At 45.8% G+C, this 17,566-nt stretch overlaps 1 protein-coding gene across 6 annotated transcripts in view; it reads left to right on the forward strand.

Moving 5' to 3' along the window:
* The window catches only part of LOC147007759 (dynein axonemal heavy chain 17-like), a 552,046-nt gene that overhangs the window by 44,818 nt on the left and 489,662 nt on the right, over positions 1-17,566 (forward strand). For 2 of the 6 annotated variants that reach the window (XR_015053906.1, XR_015053908.1), the window contains exon 2: positions 15,228-15,879. Coding sequence is in view for 1 of the 6 variants with exons in the window: in XM_085866447.1 (XP_085722573.1) it covers positions 1,772-1,854; positions 2,046-2,145 (183 nt within the window). In the remaining 5 variants the exon portion in view is untranslated. Of the gene's footprint in view, positions 1-117; positions 1,859-2,045; positions 4,073-15,227; positions 15,880-17,566 lie in introns of those variants that run through there. The other 4 variants (XR_015053910.1, XR_015053909.1, XR_015053905.1 and 1 more) reach the window with 4 other exon arrangements.

Below are 17,566 nucleotides of genomic sequence, written 5' to 3' on the forward strand. Positions count from 1 at the left end.
ACATCTCCACTCATGGCTCACAGACTTCCTCTCCTGTCGCAGCCAACGTGTGGTCCTTAATAGCGTTCTCTCATCCCCTCTTCCTGTCCAAGCTGGAGGTCCTTAAGGCTTAGGCAGCGTCGTGAGTCCTGTTCTTTTTCTGGTTTTCATCAATGATCTCTCTGATTCTCTGTAAAATCCTCTTTATCTCTTTGCTGATGACTCCACCCTCTGCCGTACCATCTGTCATCACTCAGACCGGCAAGCAGCAGCTTCTTCACTCACTGCAGATCTGGATAAAATCACAAACTGGTCCAACACGTGGAACATGTCTTTCAACCATGACAAATCTCACACCCTCACGATGTCTCTGAAAGGACCGTCTGGAAACCTACACCATCTCCGATCTCAACAATCCTCGAGAAGAAGTCCTTTCCTTCAAGCTTCTGGATTTCACGATCTGCCATGATCTTTCTTGGGAAAGCCACATTTCCAACCTGGCCTCCAAAGCCAGTCACCGACTGGGAATCCTCCATCGTGCAAAGTCCTTCCTCGGCCCACCTGAGCTCCTGACGACAAACAAAGTCTTCATCCGCAGCCTGATGGAGTACTGCTCTCCTCTCTTGCTTGTGTTCGCGTCTCTCACCTTTCTCGGCTTCACTTTGTGGACACCATGACATTTCGGATCATCGGTATCTCCAGTGAAGAGGCTGAGTGTTTGGGTTTCTCACTCTTTCACCGCAGGCAGGTCGGTGGTCTTTCTGTCTTCTACCGTCTCCTCTCCGGTCTCGCCCCCCCCCGGCTCTGTCTGCGATACGTCCCTCCAATATTTCTGCGGGGCACTCAATGTCCGCCAGCAACTCCCTTCTGGTAAAACTACCAAAATCAAGAATTTTTGCTCACCTTCACTCTTTCATTCCTCTTTTTTCCCCCCACCTTTGGAACAAACTCCCACACTCTCTTCATTTCGACTTTTCCCCCCCAGATCTTCAAAACAGCTGTTCACCACCATCTCATCTTCCCCCATCCAAAACTATGATATTTTTCATCCCCACCAATCCACCCCAAACACACCTCCTTCAAATTCCCTGCTTTCCTTCCTGAAAGTCCCTGTGGTGTCGTGTACACCACCCCATCCCTCTCCATTCCACAGACCTCCTCATGTCTCTGTTCCACACTGTTTTTTACCTTCCCTCTCTCTCCTCTCTTGTCTACTTCGACTCTTGTTGTACGTTTCTGTGTGTTCGCTCTAATACGAGCCCGATAGTGTATACCAAAAAAAAATAAAATTTACTCAGGATCCCCTATTTTACAACTCTCTCTTTTCCCACATTCCCAGAAGTTGCGACTTGATTGAACTCGTCATTGCAGCCGGTATGACGAAAGTGCGACACCTCCGGCACGCTTCAGGGTTGGGATTGTGGACAGATGTCAAAAAGTTGTGGACACATTCGGACGAAACTTCGACACATTGGGCGACAAGGAGGAATTGATTCAATTTTGGTGAAGATCCGAATCCCAATCCGGAAACAAGAATTATTTAATTTTTAAAGTGATTCTTCACCATTGAGAGATCGGGCCAAAAACGACTCATAGGTCGATATTTCAAACATGTATTGGGCCCGGTGTGTTCTCGGAGGTCAGGCGTTACCTGGCGGAGGTGTGCGCTCTTCCGAGTGCCCTTCTGCTACTAATAATGGAGCATTTTAAAATTGAAAATGTGGATTCAATTTTGGAATTATCCTTTATGAAGCATTGAACGAATAATTTATTCATTCTTTCTTTACATCTCATGTTGATCCAACTTCAAGAGTTCATGAAGTCTTTCTTTGTGAAAATTATTTCAACCTCACAAGCTCTACTTTTGCTGCGAAGGTCGGTGATTGACCAGGAATGTATTGATCAATGATGCTCCGATTTGATGACGCGTGATTGTTTTCTTCTGCTACACCGGTTTGGTTGGACTATAACTTGGCGAGTATCATTTGTTTCCTGGCATTATTATTTTATGCAAATGAGTAATCACTGGAAATGTACTTCCCATTGGGAAATCTTCCTTGTCTCAGATTTGAACATCTGAACATTCCTTGCATTTTGCCAGAAGTAATCCGTGTCGCTGAACGGATCTTGCAACATTATTTCAATGAAGTTGAGAACATAAAAAAGGTATGGACACTGAATTACTCTCTTTTTCTTTCACTTGTGCACAAACTGTTTTAGTTTTCTCATAAATAAATGCTGCACGTGATTCATTGTCCTGAGAAGCTTGAGGGGGAAGAGTGTGAAGGTTGCTTTGAGAGGGAGGGGAAACGATTTGGTGGAGGTATGGTGAAGAAGGGAGCGGGTAGGGGGAGGTACAAGATTTGAGGGGTTGGGAAGAGGGGGACGTGTGCTGAGAGGAAGGAAGGAGCATGTTTGTGGTGATGAGTGTACCGATTGAGAGTGAGATATCTGTTAGGTTAGAATGGAGAACACAGATGTTAGAACCACACAGTTTGGGACAACAGACGGGGAGCTGATACTGAAGTAGAAGACATTGAAGTGCTAAGAGCAGAGGTAGGATGAGGGGCAAGAAGTGGGAGAATCAGTGGAGCCGGCAAGGCTGGTAGTGCAGCGGCCAGCCCATGAACCAGAGTTGGTGTCAAAGCCACCCAATGCTCGCCTGTTTATACATTTATCGTTTTTAAGACGTCTAATAATTAATATTTTTTATAATTCTCTAACAATTTTTTTTTGGGGGGGGGATGGAAATCACTGAAAGCATGTAGAAATGCAAAAAAAAAATTTTTTTTCTCTAAAATTTTTGGGGGGGAGGACCAAGTCCAAAATCTAATGGCATGATCCTTGGACCATACCTAACCCCCCCACGAAGTTTCGTCGAAATCCTAATCACTTAAAACATGGAGAAATGCAAAAAAAAGAAATCGAAATTTTGTTGAAAAAAAGTTGCAAAAACATTTTTTTTCTCGAACAATTTTTTTTGTGGGGGGGGTTGGAAATCACTTAAAACGTGTAGAAAAAAAGAAATCGAAATTTTGTTGAAAAAAAAGTTGCTAAAACATTTTTTCTCCAACAATTTTTTTTGGGGGGGGGTTGGAAATCACATAAAATATATAGAAATGCAAAAAGAAAAAAATTCTCTAACAATTTTTTTTGGTGGGGGGGGACCAAGTCCAAAATCTAATGGCATGATTCTTGGACCATACCTAACCCCCCCACCAAGTTTCGTCGAAATCCGTCGGAGTTTTTCCGTAATACAAAAAATTTAACATTTTCACGCTCACGCTCTCGCTCACGCCGGGGGTATCGCTATAGCTCTCGGTTCTTCGAACAGGCGAGCTAAAAAGGCCCTAAAAATCAGTAACCCCTCCCAGTGGTAGAACAAAGCAAGACCTGTTTTAAATGAATAATATGAATGTCCAGTTATGGAAAAGGATGGTTGTCCACTTCTAAAACGTGTAAAACTGTCTGAATTAACCCCTCACTTATGACCGTGCCTTTCTCCAGCTGTGTAAGGAACTGGAACATCCGGTATTTTCCCACGAAAAGTCAGTAATATTGTTGTCTGAGTTACAAAACAGGTTTGTCGAGATCCTACAAGCAAGTGGACATAACCAAGGGCAAGAATTATCATGGAAGCTGAAGCTGAAAAACCGAGACGCCATGATGGTGATAGGATCGTGTTTATTTCTCAAACAGGGAAATCTGACTTTGTGTGTTCAAATATGGTGACTGTTGGGGATGCACTCAGAAGGGTGCATGAATTACGTGTCGAAGTGAGTGAGCAAGGAGAATTTGGACCGGTAAACGATGCACAAGAGGTTGGCAATCAAAGTCATTTAATTCCACGCAGAGCTGCAGGTATAATACGCCAAGCTGCGAATGGCATCACATTTCAGTCGCGTAAGTATGAACCGAGTAACCGGTTACAGATTGAGAAATGCAGATCATATTTTGTTTCCCGACCTGTTGATAGATTTTATTTCCTGGTGTACATCCAAACATGATTTTGATGATGCATCTGGTGTCTCCGAAGGTAACACAGGAAATGATTTACTTGGAGTACCAGCCATATATCATAATATTATTTCCCTCTCGTGCTCAACACACATTCCACTTACATTTGGTCTTGGGGTCCAAATGCATCATGACTTCGGTGGGAAATTCAAGATGGTGGTCAGAATTTTGAAAAACCAAGTTTTTGGAGCCAATACAGTTACATTAGTATTTGACAGATATGACAACACATCATCCATAAAAGCCAGCGAAAGAGAACGTCGAGGCAGCTCAGTGACCAGTGTCGTGCAGACACACCTCATCCTTGGCAACAGGACAGTACCCCCATTTCAGACAGTTTCTGAAGGGACCAGGAAACAAGTCAGATGTTGTTGCATTTGTCAGTCAGTATGTGACTGAAAATGGGCAGGACAGAATTCCATATGGCAAGTCCATTGTTGTGGCAGGGGGGATTCGGAACAGTCAAGAAGTGGTGAAAGTTTCCAATACTGGCCATGAGTCTTTGCTGGATCTTTACAGTACACAAGAAGAGGCTGATACAAGGATGGTTCTCCACGCAATAAGCTTCTCTTCCCAAGTATCCAGGACCTTCATTCGCAGCGATGACACTGATGTACTCGTGATACTCCTGTATTATATGAACCAAGGACTTTTGAGTGAGCAGGTGTTCATGCATGCTGGCCATGGTGGAAGATACACCACAACAGAGCGGTTTATCCCTGTACATTCCATTGCTGAAAACCTTGGCAGTGATATTTTCCAATGCCTTCCTGCAGTTCATGCACTGACGGGATGTGACTCGACCGGCGCACTTTTCCGGATAGGGAAGAAAACTGCATTCTCTACACTGTCAAGTCAATGCGAGTCTGGACATTTGGTTGCTGGACTTCGTGATGTCTCTGGCTCTGATCAGGAGAAGTGGTTGGAAAGTGCTTGCACCTCTGCACTTTGGCTGTATGGTCGTAAGGGAAGGTGCTCTCAAACACAGAAATGACTTGAGTACCGACTTGCCCACTACAAGTGATAAACCGGCTGCCCCACTGCATCCCACGGAAGATGCATTCCGACAGCATGCTCTCAGAGCCAGATTCCAAACCCGTATCTGGTGCAGCAGTCACATCCCAAAGCCAAATTTGGATGAACCATGCAACAGTGGATGAAACAGTCAGGGTGAAATGGTATGAAACAGTCAACAGTCAGGGTGAAAATGGCATGCAGATGATCATGTTGACACAGGATTCTGCCCCCGCCGAAGTCCAAGATGTAACACACCTCTTTTTGTAAAGATGGTAATTGCAAGGATGCTGCAAAGTGCCCACGTCTGCTTGCAGGACTGAAATGCATTGAAATATGTGACTGTGTCGACTGCCCAAATTCTGTTGCTCTTCCAGTCGGTTTCGAACCTGAAGAGTCCAATGTGTTAGATGCTGAAAAGATATGCTGTACATGTCGGTAATTCTATCACTGTAGATCTACTGAACATGTCTCTCAACGGACACACTGAATTTGTAGACACGAGGAACTGTTTATATGAAGTTCAATTGCAGTTCCTGGGACATGGCGATAAATTTAAAAAGCAACATATTTTGCAGTTAGTTTGGATTGTAAAGGGTGAATCAGCATGAGATCCAGTGTTTTTTAAAACATGTACCTTAACAGTTGTGGCTTCACTTTACATTATCTCAAACAAATCTTATCTGTGCTTCCAGGATGACATCATTTGCCTCGCCAGATTTTATCAGGAAATCGATCCCTGAAATAATGGGCTGAATAATCCCTTTAAATACCACATGCTACCCCTGAATTACCCTCAGTTGTGACATAAGATGTCCGTCCTCTGTCTAAGTTACAAGAGATCTGCATTTATCACACATATGGAAAATTTCCAAAGAATGATTTGAAAAGTATGTCAGAAAATTCAAAAAATTACTGAAGTGTTAAAGCACATGCCAAAAAGCATTTTAAGGTATGTAATCAGAATAATTCTGTTTCCTGTCATGTCCTACAAAGAAAATCGTGAAAGTTTTTTTTGGTTCTTTTTTGCTGTACTAAGGTGAAAATGCTTTTATAATTCCACCCGTAATCTGACAGGCTCTGGGGTAGAAGGGGTTAATTGAAATGGTTACTCACCTTTCTGGAAATGGACAACCATCCTTTTCCATTAATAAACATCCATGTGAATAATTTAAAGAGGTCTTGTTTTGTTCTACCGTCGGGAGGGGTATGGTGGTTTTTTCAGCCCTTGGCCGCTGCTATATGAGAATGTGGCAGGTGGATCAAGAGCAGGTGTTTTAATTAACCCAAACACCCAATTTCCACTCTTGCACTTCCTTGGAGTGGTGTAAAAATTATTATTTTGGAGTTCAATTGGTTTTTGTCACCAAAATTGCAATGAAAAAGCTTTAATTCATTTTAACACATGAATCCACATTGATATGTTTATGTCCTTCTCCCATCCTCTGATAAAAACACAGATTTTTGAAAACGAAAAGCATGATCCTCCACGTCAAAGAGATACAACTCCAACTGAAGGAAGAATACTTTGGGCTCGTAATCTCATCGCGCACCTTAAATATCCGCAAGAACAATTCCATGTAGGTTTTCACAGATGCTGAATTTATGGATTTCTGACATGTTGTCTGATTTTGGTTTGAATTTTTTGAAAATTTTGAAAAAAATGTTTTTTTTAAAAAAATCGCTCTGTCGTGTCTAAGTCTTTGTATGGACGTGAAAGGTAATGTTAAATGATCCCCGATCCCATTCCTCAGTGGGAATAGGGAAGTGTTTTAGGTGAGGTCAGGTCAGGTATGGGAGCATGCGCCGGAGCAGCGCGTCGCTGCGTCCACTTTCCTCCGGTACTCCAGGGTCCTCCGTCTGGCCATCCCCCAGGCAGATGCCTGGCCCATCCCCATCTCCTTGAGATGCCGACCAACCTGCTGAAACCATGAGGATCGTGGTCGGCCCATCGGCCTCCTCCACTCACGAGGCTCCCTCGCTGAGAGAATCTGGTGAGCAGGATCAGCGTCAGGAAAACGAGCCACATGTCCATACAGCCGCAGCTGACGCTCACGGACAATGCAGGTAACAAATCTCATTTGAGTCTCTCTCAGTAACCGCTCGTTGGACACAAAATCCGACCAGCGATAGCCAAGGATTCTCCGAAGAGACCTGGTGCAAAAGGATTGAAGTCTCTGTCTCAGATCCCTGGTCAGAGTCCAAGTCTCACATCCGTAGAGCAAGACTGAAAGCACCAAGGTCCTGAAGACTCGGACTTTCATCCTCCCGCACAGGTACCGGTCACGCCACACCCCATGATCCAGTGAATCCATGACTCCCCAGGCCCGACCCAGACGTCTATTGACCTTTGACTCGCAGCCAGCAGAGACATGAATATCACTGCCAAGGTAAGTGAATCTCTCCACGACCTCAACATCCTCACCACAAACAGACACAGACAGGACAGCAGCATCCAAGATGTCACCGAAAGCCTGGATCTTAGTTTTGACCCAAGAAACCCGTAATCCCAACGGCTCCGACTCCTCATTCAGCACCTCGAGGGCCCCCAAGAGGATGTCTAAAGTCTCCGCAAAGATGACTGCATCATCTGCAAAGTCAAGGTCCGAGATCTTGACATTCCCAAATGACGCACCGCAACTTGATCTCTCCGACATCCTCCCTAGAATCCAGTCCATACAAGTGCTGAAAAGTGTGGGGGCAAGTACACATCCCTGACGAACTCCAGTAACAACTGGAAATAAGTCAGAGGTGGTACCACCACACTTCACAGCACTCTCAGTACCAGAGTAGAGTTCAGACATCAGATCGATTAGTTTTGGTGGCACCCCACGAAGACCAAGAATCCTCCAGAGGACATCCCGATTCACTGAATCGAACGCTTTACAGAGATCAACATAGGCTGCAAGCAGCCCCTGCCGAAACTCTCGTCTGCGTTCGGTGAGGACATGAAGTGCAAGGATACGGTCAATCGTTGACCTCTTTGGTGTAAAGCCTGACTGCTCTGGACGCTGGTGCTCAAGCAGATGGTGGCGAACCCTATCGAGAATTATCCGAGCAAAGACCTTGCCCGGCACTGAGAGCAGCGTCACCCCTCGGTAGTTGTTGCAGTCTTGGCGATCACCCTTCCCTTTCCAGAGAGGGACAACAAGACCCCTCTTCCAGTCAGTTGGGATGATGCCTGTGTTCCAGGCAGAGCACAAAACTGCATGCAACGACACGAGTGCTGCGTTTCCACCAGCCTTGAGAAGTTCAGCATGGATGCCACAGATCCTTGGAGCTTTGCCCCGTTTCAACTGGTTCACCGCAGCCCGTGTTTCCACAAGCGTAGGTGGACCACAGTTGATTCGAGGGTCAGCAACAGGGATTGTAACACCCTTGACGTCCAACTCGACAGTTGGGGGATCAGCCTGGTACAACCGCTCAAAGTAACCGGCCCAGCGGGCCTTCACTTCAGACTCCTCTGTCAAGAGCCTACCACTCTCTGCTCGAACTGTAGTGCTCCGAGGGATGGGCTTGGATGAACGTAATGCGCGAATTCCCCTGTAAGCGGAACGAGAATCACCTGTCCACAGGTGATGCTCTACCCCTCACAGATTCCTCGCACATAGGCCTCCTTGTCCACCCTCAGTGCACGTACAGTTTTACACCTCAGCTCCCTGAACAGCTCAGCTCTGCCATTCAGCCTGGCCCTGCGACTCTGGTCAATGGTATCCATTGTCCCTTGAGAGACAAAATTCTTCTTTGCCCTGCGGTGAGCTCCAAGGCATCCACCGGCAACATCAAGGACGGTGGTCTTGAAGGCGCTCCACAACTCTTCAGGACCCCCAAAGCACCCAGACCCCCCAAGTGTCCACTCAGCCTGTTCGCAAACTCCTCAGCTACTCTCTCATCCCTGAGCTTGGCAACATCCAGCCTCGGCTGGGATGGTACCATTCTCCAGGATTTAAGGTGCAGCTTTAGAGTTGCTACAACAAGCCTGTGGTCAGTATTGAGGAACTGAGCACTCCGGTAGACCCTGCAGTTCTGGATCATCCTCCAACGACCGTCAATGAGGACATGGTCAATCTCCTTTGCCACACCGCCAGCGTTGGAATACCAAGTCCAGCGATGAGCTTGTGGGTGCTGAAACCATGAACCAGCCACCCTAAGTCCATGACTTCTTGCAAAGTCAAGGAACTTAGTGCTATTCTGGTTCATAGTTCCTGACCCATGGGGACCAACACACCTCATAACCGTCCCTATCAGTTCCAGTCGATGCATTGAAATCCCCCAAGACTAGAAGTGTATCTCGTCTGGGGCACTGATCAACCACAGACTCGAGTGTGGCGTAGAATGCATCCTTCACGGTGAGATCACTCGCCTCAGTCGGAGCATAAACAGAGACCAGGGAAATGACACCTAAGGAGTGACGAATCCTTCATCTCATAATACGCTCGTTGACCGGTGTTACCTCAATTATCATTGGGGTCAGCTTATTGGACACAGCTACAGCAACTCCTTGGGTATGGTAACCATCAAAGCGGCCAGACCAATAGTAGGTGTAACCACCCACCATTATCTCGCCGCAATCCGGTCTCCGAACCTCAGAGAGAGCTGCAATCCCGATGTCCAAACGCTTGAGCTCAGATGATAACAGAGACAGGTGATCATCCTCTCTTAGGGATAGGACATTCCAGGCACCCACCCGAAGGGACCGCCTCAGGTTAACCCAAGGAGACCGCCGTCTGGTGGACGACACCTCAGCACCACTCCGACACACTCTCCCGCAATCTGACCCAGGGATGTTACCCCGTGGTTTCCCTCCTATCAAAGATTGGGGGTCCCGAAGGCTTTGCCCCAATCCCGTCATCCGGTGAGCTGCCCTGCGAAGGGAAGCTGCACAGGAGGTACTCCCACGGAGTGAGTTTTCAGATTTTTTTGCGTTTTTGCGTTTTGCGGAATGAAGGGTTTTACGGTGGCCGGAGTGCAAATCCTGCCACCAACCTCCTAATAAGAAGTGACCCAACTGCAGGAGGACGTCCGCAGACACAGTTGGGCACTAGATATGGATGGCCGTTGGCTCACAATGAGCTCCTCCGCCCTTTGACAGGTTTTGTTTTTAATCCTGCTGGGTGTCCATATCCAAACACCCTCCTCACCAGAAAACCTGGTGGGGGAGACGGTTTAGTCGCCGACAACCCGATCATGGAACAGGTTAGTACAGGTTTACATGGTACCTGTAGCAGGTCACAGATCGAACCTGACCTGACAGACAGGTTGACGAAATCACCCTTTGGCTGATGTCCTAGTATCTAACAAAGTAATACTTCAGCTGAAAAGCATCAACGCACTTGTACAATGATATTTGCACTGTTATTGACACAACTTGTTTGCAGAAAATGCCATTGGTGCTTTCATCAGAAAGTGGAAAGAAGGCTCTCGCGATGCACGACAACACTGCACATGTTCTGAAGCGTTACGTGGATTCGCATCACACAGATTGGAAGAAGAGATTTGGACCAATTTCCTTTGGTAAGATGTTTTTTATTCTCTACACGAGTCAATACCCACTCCCTTTGGGAAGATTTGTTTTCCGAATCATCATCCTTTCCCCACGCACAATACACCGTCCCTCTGGCAGGGTCCATGGATCAACCACTTGCACTGTTTCACCTGAACAGGTGAAAATCGCAAGTCGTCTCCCCGCACTGTTGCTGGGGGAGGGGTCGAGGGGGATTATTTATTTTATGTTCATAACCTGACTCTTGGCACTAAACCGACACCCTTAAGTGGCTTTGCTGGTGGGGTGACACCCTGCCAGGACGAAAAACATCTTCTTCTCCTTTTTCTCTGTCGCGCTTCACATTTCGAGGCTCCTCAGCCTCGTTTAGGGAGAATTTCAACAGAAGAAAACCCGAAGCACAAATGAAAAATTTCATGGAGGTCAGCCAAGATGTTTTTGATTCCATGAGGAATGGACACACAGGTCGTGTGCAGCGGGTGGGAAATGGGGTTTCGTTCCATGACCGAAGGTGCTCCTTGAAATTTCGCAGATGAATAGACAACGATGTGATGGTCTCCCTGGGTATGAAGTTCTCCGGTGAAATCTCCGTTAAACACGGCTCCGTGGGGTGTTGAACTTTGCGACCAGGGTCCAAAAAGCCGCTTTTTAGCAATTCGACCATTTTTAAGGACTCGTATCTCCAACACCACTAATACATGAGTGACTGTACTCATTGAACTTGAAGAGTGGAGAACATACTTTCAAAATTCAAAACAGTGAAGTTGTCCTTGCTTTATTAAAATAATTATCATGATGGAAAAACAGCGATTTTTCAACAACTAATCCGCAACCACCCTCGTTGATACATCACTGATTCCAAATTAATCCCGGTGGAGAAGTCATGAACCATACATAAAAACAACCCACTGTACTTCTGAAATGTTGAGATATTGAACAAAAGCCATGCCATCGAAAATTAAAGCTGTGTCACTCGGGAATGAGACGACAACATTCTCCACCTTGCTCTCCATCAAATGCAGTCAAACAGATTTGTCCGTCTTCGCCATGCCGCCATCTGAACCCGCAAGAGGGAGCGAAACCGGACTGAGAGAATATGATGAAACTTATCTCCTATCTAATTGGCGAGTCTCTACGGATAATGAGGAGCCGCGCGACCAGAGTGCGATCAGAATGAAAAATTATCTCTTTGCTTGATTTTACTTGAGAATGTTGTTTTCACCTGTGAAGTGAATGTTTTCAGCTTCTGGTTTTTCAGGATGGAGTAAAAGTTTACATCCGGTGGTCATTAAACGAGAATTCACAAAATGTTCTCCCAGACATTCACCCAATTCCTGGGCATTTCGGATATCATTTTTGATGTCACGACGGGCGACAACCCCTGAACTTATGCACACCAGGTCCACACATGGTTCAAAGCGTTTACAATGGACTTTGTTGTTGATATCAGGCTTTCTACATGACCCTCATCCCTCTTAGTTTGGATCCTGTCTAAATCCTTCTCTGATTACGAGGGTCGGAATGACATCCAGCCAGATCTTGACGGCGGCGGGCAATCACGGCACGCTCATTTTCCACTGGAATCCATTGATGAACAGCTCCGCGATTCAGACTGAAGTTCGTGATGCCTGTGGATGTCTTTGAGTCTCAATTTACAGTTTGCTCAACAGCCTGATGGCAGGCAATCGAAGCAAATGCCTGTTTGTCTTGACGCCGAACAGTCCACTCACCACGTTCACGCAGGGTGTGTTGTGCACATTGCGACCATCTCGACCCAATACAATGTCAAATACCTCGTGTAGTTCACACGATCGTATGCAAAATACCTTGGCAACATGAGCTGACCGCAGCAAGATGTAGGCTCCAGTCAGATTCACAAGTGGATCGAATGAAGAGAAGTATCTCGACCATTTCCCAGGAGGAAGACGAGAAGGTGAATGCAGGATTTGTCTGTCCCCATCTCTCACCAGAAGTGTCATGCATGGACAGAACAGCTTCAAATTCCGTCCGATCGACGAACGCAGCATTTCCTGCATCACTGCGATGATGTGGCTCACTTCACCATCCGATAAGGAATCAAGGAATTTGTGGAACCTCAAGCGGTGAAGACTTTCGTTCAGAAATTTTGACACCAGATTGACCGATTGTAGCGGTGGCCAGAGATGACACCATTCACGGATCCTATGATTGCCTGGGCTTCAATCATCACATCACATGAAACGCTTTCCGATCACTGCGAGAAATGCCATGCAGGTGTGGAGTTCACGCATTCCAGCCACGACATTGTGAGATAACCGGTGATTGCTCCAACAAGTCTCCTGGACTTTCGCATATATAGCCTTGTAACAGACAATGACAACGTGATTGAATTGGAAAGAGTTGGCCATCTCCAAACTTTTCATCAGGATTGTATGAATTGTTGACAAATCAATCGGTGAAGATTCGCCGACGGGCAGATAAAGTTGGCCAGACTCATCGAGAACCTCGTCTGCCTGAAGGATTGTATGAAACCCAGACCATCCCAGGATCAAGCGGAGCCCGGTGTCCACATATTTACAGCAGATGAATGCCATTTCAATGGGAATGGCAACCTTCACAACCATCCTTCCTTCACAACTTCATCCATGCTTTTCCTGTTTCAACGAGCATTCCGGTGTGATGCCAGGATTCAAGGGGCCATGTCTTTTCTTTTGAATATAATACTCAATGGTGGAATCTTCAGCGACCTGTTTCCCTTCTTCAAATATACTCTTTCGGAGCCATCTGCGAGAGCATTCACCACCCGCTGAACCTCCAGACCATTCGTGCGGTGGTGTTGCGCCACGTCCAGTTTGGGTTTCCTCGCCAAAATCAATATTATCCCAAACTATTCTTGTCGGGGGTCTTTTTTGAAAATCCAGCTGGAATGTTATTAGCGAGCTTGTGAATTCTTACTTCACCGAAAAAAGTTTCAAGACGTACAACAGTCTCGTGATGCACAGTGACCATCACTCTTCATCAAATTCAACAGCTATGATGAACCGGATAAAATGTCTGATTGTCATCACCAAACTCAGAGACTTTGGCGTTTGTTTTTGACCCCTCAAAACGAGTTGAATGATGTCCTGACAAATGGACAGCACTTCAAATTCGGTAGGGGCACAAAACTGTCTGGAATCGGTTCATCAATGGCACCTACAACCCATGCTGACATATTGAACTAGAGGGGGAGCACTCGGGAGAGTGCAAAACCTCCGCCGCCAATACTGCTGGGTCACTCAAGTGAACCTGATATCTTATTCATTAAATATGATGTCAAGAGTGCTCACAGTCATAGTTCTTTTCTCCAACATTTTTTTGGGGGGGGGGGGGGGGAGTTGGAAATCACTTAAAACATGTAGAAATGCAAAAAAAAAGAAATCGAAATTTTGTTGAAAAAAAAGTTGCAAAAATTTTTTTTCTCTAACAATTTTTTTTTGTGGGGGGGGGGTTGGAAATCACTTCAAACATGTAGAAATGCAAAAAAAAAATTTTTTCTCTAACAATTTTTTGGGGGGGTTGGAAATCACTTAAAACATGTAGAAATGCAAAAAAAAAATTCTCGAACTTTTTTTGGGGGTGGTAACAATTTTTTTTGGGGGGGGGGGTTGGAAATCACTTAAAACATGTAGAAATGCAAAAAAAAAAAAAAATTTCTCTGACAATTTTTTTTGGGGGGGGGGGTTGGGCCAAGTCCAAAATTTAATGTCATGATCCTTGGACCATACCTAACCCCCCCACCAAGTTTCGTCAAAATCCGTCGAGGAGTTTTTCCGTAATACTGTTCACAAACAAACAAACACACAAACAAACAAACAAACAAACAGAAAGGGATGAAAACTAACCTCCTTCCATCTTCGAAGATGGCGGAGGTTAATAAAGCATTCGGGACTATGCCCTTTACAGCAGATAAATTCAGGTCCGTTAACCTTGGAGGCGGCCAAGGACACTGATGTCTGGGACAACACTACATCTAGTTCTGGATGAATAAAGTGCCATTATATGCCATATCAGAGGTTTTGGGGGAGGACTTCTGGTGGGTTGTGGGGGGTTTTGGGGAGGGGGGTAAGAGCATCGATGCTTGAGGGTGGCTGACATGGCTGACAGTTCTGAAGCATCTTCCTTTGCTCGATTACAACGTTTTTGGCGACACTGTAGCCATTTTTTTTCAATCCCACCGAATCTGTGTGAAGGTACGAATATCTCGTGGATTAAGACTCAGTCGGGTTAATGGTGGGAGAAAAAGATAGCTGGTTGGGATGAAGGATGACCTGAGGTGGTAGTGCACAGCCTGCTTCAATTCTGGAAGATTGATCAGTCTCAGAAAGGCAGTTTTTACAAACAGGAGAAAAGAGGAATAAAACTAGTTGAGTTGTGCAGTCAGCCTGGATTCTGGGAGTTTAGGCAGGAGGGAGTTGCAGGAACAAAGCCATGCATCCTTTGAACTCATTACTTTGTTCTTCTGCCCTGTTTGCTAAACCATATTCCTGAGGATGTTTGGCTCGGAAATGTGGAAATATGCTGGGACTAATTAGGACGGTTAACGAAGTAGTACTAGTAGTGCATTCAAGGACGACGTAGCACATGATAAAAGTATTTGGGAGTTAGCCAAATCCTCAGGAAACATGCGATGAATTTATTTATTGCAAAGTATACTTCAATGATGATTGTGATTATATGCTGTCACATCCTCCAGCACTACAAGCCACACTTCTTGTGCAACACCCTCAAACGGGACAGCTGTTGGTGAACTTTGACCCACAAATTTTTGACAAAACACAAGAAACAAAATTCTTCATGAAAATGGGCCTCGAGGTTCCTGAAGAAGCTGTGTCTCTTCTCAAAGTGGAAAGGCGATTGGAAGCGACTCGGTCTTCACTGGAGGTACGGCGAGCTTACTGGAGGTACGGCGAGCCATCTGGAGATGGCTTACAATGTTATTTTGGGAGAAACATCTTCTCGTGTTGTTGGGAGTCATGGGACATGCAAATATTTTCAGCCGTCTTGCAAAAGTGAACATGTGTCAGACTCTTTCAAAATATTCCCAACAAATCCTCGCTCACACTCAAGCTACATTGATGCTCGACTCCCCTTTAAAATGGGCCTTGAGGTTCAGCAGTTACTCCCTTTATGGGCCTTTTGCACTCCGCTCCTTCCCAATTCCATATCCAGACAATGCATGACGCCATCGCTGGGTGCCGGAGGAAGGGAGCACTCAGTTTTCACTCCGTTTTCTTGTTTGTTTGTTTGTTTTTCCTCTGATTACAACTGGGTTTACAGAAATGTAATCAGACTTGTCGTGAAGGCCAACTCGTGTCCAAAAAACACACTGTCCCTGCTCACCCGGTCCCTGCTCACCCGGTCCCTGTGCATTGCATCTCCACTCACCCGGTCCCTTCTCAACTCCGCCATTGTTCGCCTGTCTGTGCTTTCCCCTCTCTAAACTTCGGTCAGGTCCACTCCAGCTTCACCAGTGTGTCCATCCAGGTTTCTGCAGATAACCCAGATAAAAATAATGCATGTCTTATGGAAACATTTCGTTCACAGGATGTTCCAGACTCTTCTTTGTGTGTCCCTGGTTATTGTGTCCTCTGCTGTGACGGGCTTGATTCCACAACTGGTGGGGGTGTATGTTCGTTTCTCCCTTCACCACAATCTGTGCCATTCACTGCTCACTCCCATGTCTATGTCACAGATTTAGTCTTGTGTGCCTCCACTTAAAGTCTTTATTTTTGTGCACTACCCCCTCCCCCCTCACTCTCTACGATCCCCCACCCTCCAAAAATCCATTGACTCCATGCGAAGCTCTCTTCGGAACTATTGAGGATCTGCTTTCTGCTTAACCATGTTCACTTTTCCTCATGCAATTGGCACATGCCAGTTGAATTACTGTTAGTTCACATAGTTATCTATGAAGGTGAGCAGCTCAGTCGTTCTGTGAAATGACGACTTACTCAGTCTCTTTCTTTTCCAAAAAAACTTCCCCAAATGGCAACCGTTCATTACTGGACCTTCTAATTCAAACTTTTTTCTCAAACTTTTCCTGTCCTTCCTCAGCTCCTCCAGGCTCTTTTGACCGTATGTTGAGATAAGCAGGGTGCTCAAGGTCTGCCAAAAACCCCCTTCTTGTAAAACTACCAAAATCACGAATCACTGCTCACCTTCACTCTTTCAGTCCTCTTTTTTTTCCCGCCTTTGGAATAAACTCTCTCTCTCTCTCTATTCAATCCCATTCTTCCCTCCAGGCCTTCAAAACAGCTGTTCACCAGCACCTCTTATCATCCCCCATCCAAATCCTCGATCTTTTCTGCCCCCGATAATCTACCCAAGCCCACCTCCTTCAATTCCCTGCTTTCCTTCCTGAAAGTCCCTGCAATGTCCATCTTGTAATGTCCTCATGTTCCCCGCCCCATCCCTCTCCCTTCCATAGATCTCCTAATGTCTCTGTTCTCCACTCTTTTATCCTTCCCACTCCCACCCGTCTTGTCTCATGCCCCCCCCCCTTGCTGTGCGTTGTGTGTTCGCTCTCATACGAGCCTCGACAAGGTATACAAAAAAAGTATCAACTACCCCTGATGTTAACTCATAGGCATTTGCTTTAAAAAAAAAAAGACTTGGATTCTTCTCCTGGAAAACAAATCTAACCCAAGGCAACCTGAAATCATTCCACAAAGCCCACAACAAGTGTGTGTCTACTCTCAGGAGAGCCAGAAAACAACATCTGTCCTATCTCAAGAATGACCGTTCAAATTGGTCTATCTCCCATAAAATCGGGTGGCACCTTGTAAAGTCTGTCTTTAGTGTAAACTACCCTTCCATCCCTTCCCTCACTTCAGTAGCACCACAGCTGACTCCACTTGTGAGAAGGCTGAATTCCTCAATTCTGTGTTTGCTTCAGAATCATGTGTTCCTCACCCCTCGCTCTCTGTACCCATCCTTCCCAGTCATACTCAGCTGGAACTGAGTTTTGTGTCTTTTGTATCTGAGAAGGTGAAAAAGTTTCTGGAAACCCTCGACTCAGATTCTGCAACTGGT

Source organism: Eptatretus burgeri, chromosome 26 (genome assembly GCF_056783735.1).
Source record: "Eptatretus burgeri isolate ZD-2024b chromosome 26, Ebu_testis_v1, whole genome shotgun sequence".
Classification (NCBI taxonomy): Eukaryota; Metazoa; Chordata; class Myxini; order Myxiniformes; family Myxinidae; genus Eptatretus; species Eptatretus burgeri.